This window comes from Puccinia triticina, chromosome 5A, assembly GCF_026914185.1.
Source record: "Puccinia triticina chromosome 5A, complete sequence".
NCBI lineage: Eukaryota > Fungi > Basidiomycota > Pucciniomycetes > Pucciniales > Pucciniaceae > Puccinia > Puccinia triticina.
The window spans coordinates 6,987,222-6,989,923 of NC_070562.1; the positions used below are offsets into that span (position 1 = coordinate 6,987,222).

General features: G+C 45.8%; 1 protein-coding gene across 1 annotated transcript; it reads left to right on the forward strand.

Annotated features, from left to right (window-relative positions):
* Nucleotides 1-834: 834 nt before the first annotated feature.
* On the forward strand, nucleotides 835-2,403 carry PtA15_5A798 (uncharacterized protein; the record flags this gene model as incomplete). Its single annotated transcript, XM_053169597.1, has 1 exon — nucleotides 835-2,403. One exon carries the CDS (start codon nucleotides 835-837, stop codon nucleotides 2,401-2,403), a length of 1,569 nt encoding a protein of 522 aa, XP_053020779.1.
* Nucleotides 2,404-2,702: the final 299 nt, after the last annotated feature.

The window sequence follows — 2,702 nt, forward strand, 5'->3', positions numbered from 1 at the left end:
TTTCCCTGAATATTTCCAAAAACCTGTAGATTACTTTTGGACCCCATCAGAAAACCTTTAGTGCACCCATGGTGTACGACACGGCGGCTTTTACGGAAGGAATGAATTTTTGACATCACCAGCAGAACACTCCTGAACGACCAACGGGCTTTCAAAGCAACGGAAGCCTTGCTCACTATCTCAGCTTGCCTCCCCCAGTTCCGGCCGGAGGGGTTGTGCGACAACACCCGATGACCACCTTGACGCCTCCCAGGACCACATCTCCCCTTCCTCTGTTTTTTCCCCATCCCCATTTCCCCCACCCACTTTTTTTCCTTCTTCTTTCTTTTTTGCTCCAATTGTACGAACTCAGAATTTCCAATACATATCCCTCTTGCCTTGTTAGTGCTGTTTGTACATGAACTTGTTAACTTCAGACAGCTCTACATATCAGGGGCGTTCAAAGTTGACTGCATAAAATTATAACACCATAAATTCATAAAATTTTAATCTGAAAAAAATGTGTAACACCCAATCACTCAAAAAAGAGCAACAATTCTAAAATGGTACATAAAAAATGATCACTCAAAAGTGTTATGATTTTATGATTTTATGATTTGAAAAAAATATGATTTCAACTTTGAACACCCTTATCATATGCATATGCATAGTGCGCAATGTCAAATCAAATCTGCACTTTCAAAAAAAAAAAAAAAAAAACCCAGTCCAGCCGCCGAAGGGCCCTGTACAGAAAACAATTTTTTCAGTCGACGAGTTCAATTTCCACACCGGCCATCCCCCTATCAGTTTCTCGGAATACGAGGAAGTTGAAGAGGCTAGTCAAGCGCATTGACAATGGCTCTAAATTTCGGCAGAGACGTCCGGTTACTCAGTCTCCTCATGTTAATCGTCCTTGTCGGTATGCTCTCAGGCATGCAGTCGGAAGCATGGATGGGGCACCTTGGATGGGAAGAACGCGCGCCCGGCCTCAATGATATCTTTCAATACCCGGCCTCTGGTTCATCAATGGCCACGGCGGCTGGACAAGCTGATCACCATCAACCATTCTCGGCCGATCATGTCCACCCTTTTGGCCTTCCAGCCGGACCGTCAGCTCCCCACAGCTTATACCCCCTACCAGACTGTTATCCTTCCCAAACCACTGCTGAAGAGCGTCCCGCTGAATCCGAGGTTCATGGGTTGGACATGTCTTTTGCCTCCGACGTACTATTTGGACTACAGTTGGGGGAACCACAGGACCTCGAATCGCTGGATTACCTCCTAAAGCTTCTCCGAGACGGAACACCAGGCCCACATAGCCTCGCGGCGGTAGGGGTTTCGCAAGCAGATTCTGGTGTGCCGCAAGTATTGGATCGTCAAGTTCATACAACCGCAGGAGCTGGTCCGCCAGACATGCCCGCCGTCTCAGAGTACAAATTCCCGCCTTCCTCCGTTGCAACCTCCGGACCCAATCAAATGGTCCAGCCTGTGGTGAAAACCCTTAAACCTCAGACTCTTCGTGGTACTCGCAAGAGGAAGGAGCGGTCGGACAATGACCAATTGGAAAGTTTGGACATCCCACTTCCCTCCCGCGAAAACCAATGGCCCCAACTCTTTCGAATGACACCTGCGCAGGGAGGACTAGTGTTTCCTCAGGATTTCTTTGTACCTAATAATCCATCAAATCCGCTTGAAACTTGGGAAGTACGTTTGATCCGGACAAACATATCACAACACGGCTCACTCGTTATCCCCGAGGACAAATTTTTCATGTTCTATAAAAAATATATCGAGCTTAACAAGTCACGCTCCGGCGTCATGGAAAAATCCTATTCCGCGAAAAGAAGGACTAGAATGGCGAAAAAAGTACGCAATTTTTTGCCTCACTGTAAACAATGGTATCAGCATTGGTTCGATGAAACTGGGATAGACTTTGAAAAAAATCTCCTCCAACCTCACTTCCGCCATATCAAGCGCGTCGGGCTCTTCTTCCCCTTGTTCCTGTTTTATGTTGAGATGATAAGTTCGATTGTCCCGAGAGAAGAGAAGATCACCCTGGCGACTGAACTCGAAGGCGCCCAAGACTGCTTCAACATTTTGACAACGGCCTTGATGCACCAGAGCTTGGGAAATTATCCACAGACCATTGCAGCCGCCGTCAAACGTCTTAGAGCAGAGCTTTGTGTTGATGGAGCCAAAGCAATTAATACTATCATCTGGACTTTTTTGGAGTTTTGGATGGTCACTTGCTGGAGGAAAGAAGTTTTCCATGACCCAGAATCGACCTCGGATGCTCTTTCATCGAGGATCAAAGAATTCTTCAATAATGTCTTCTATCATTCCTATTCAGCTCAGCATCAAATGTACATTCATAGGATATATTCAGCTCATTATCAACCACACATTTCTATGTTGAACATTTGAACACCTGACAATCTAGGTATTATAGATCTATGGTGTGGTCATAATAGTATCCCAGCTTACTAAATCCACACAAACATGGAAACCAAGACCATCCACACTGGGCGCTAAGTTTGCCTGGATTAGGGCACTTAGTTGGACCCCGCGTCCAGATTGGGTTGGATCAACCGGTGATCAAATTGAACCCGTTTGGGTTGAAATGTAGACCCCCCTAATCCTGGGACCAATCACAAATTGAATATTCATCATGCTTGTAAGCATGAACTTTATGTGTTTAGGTGCCAAACACATAACATATAGGC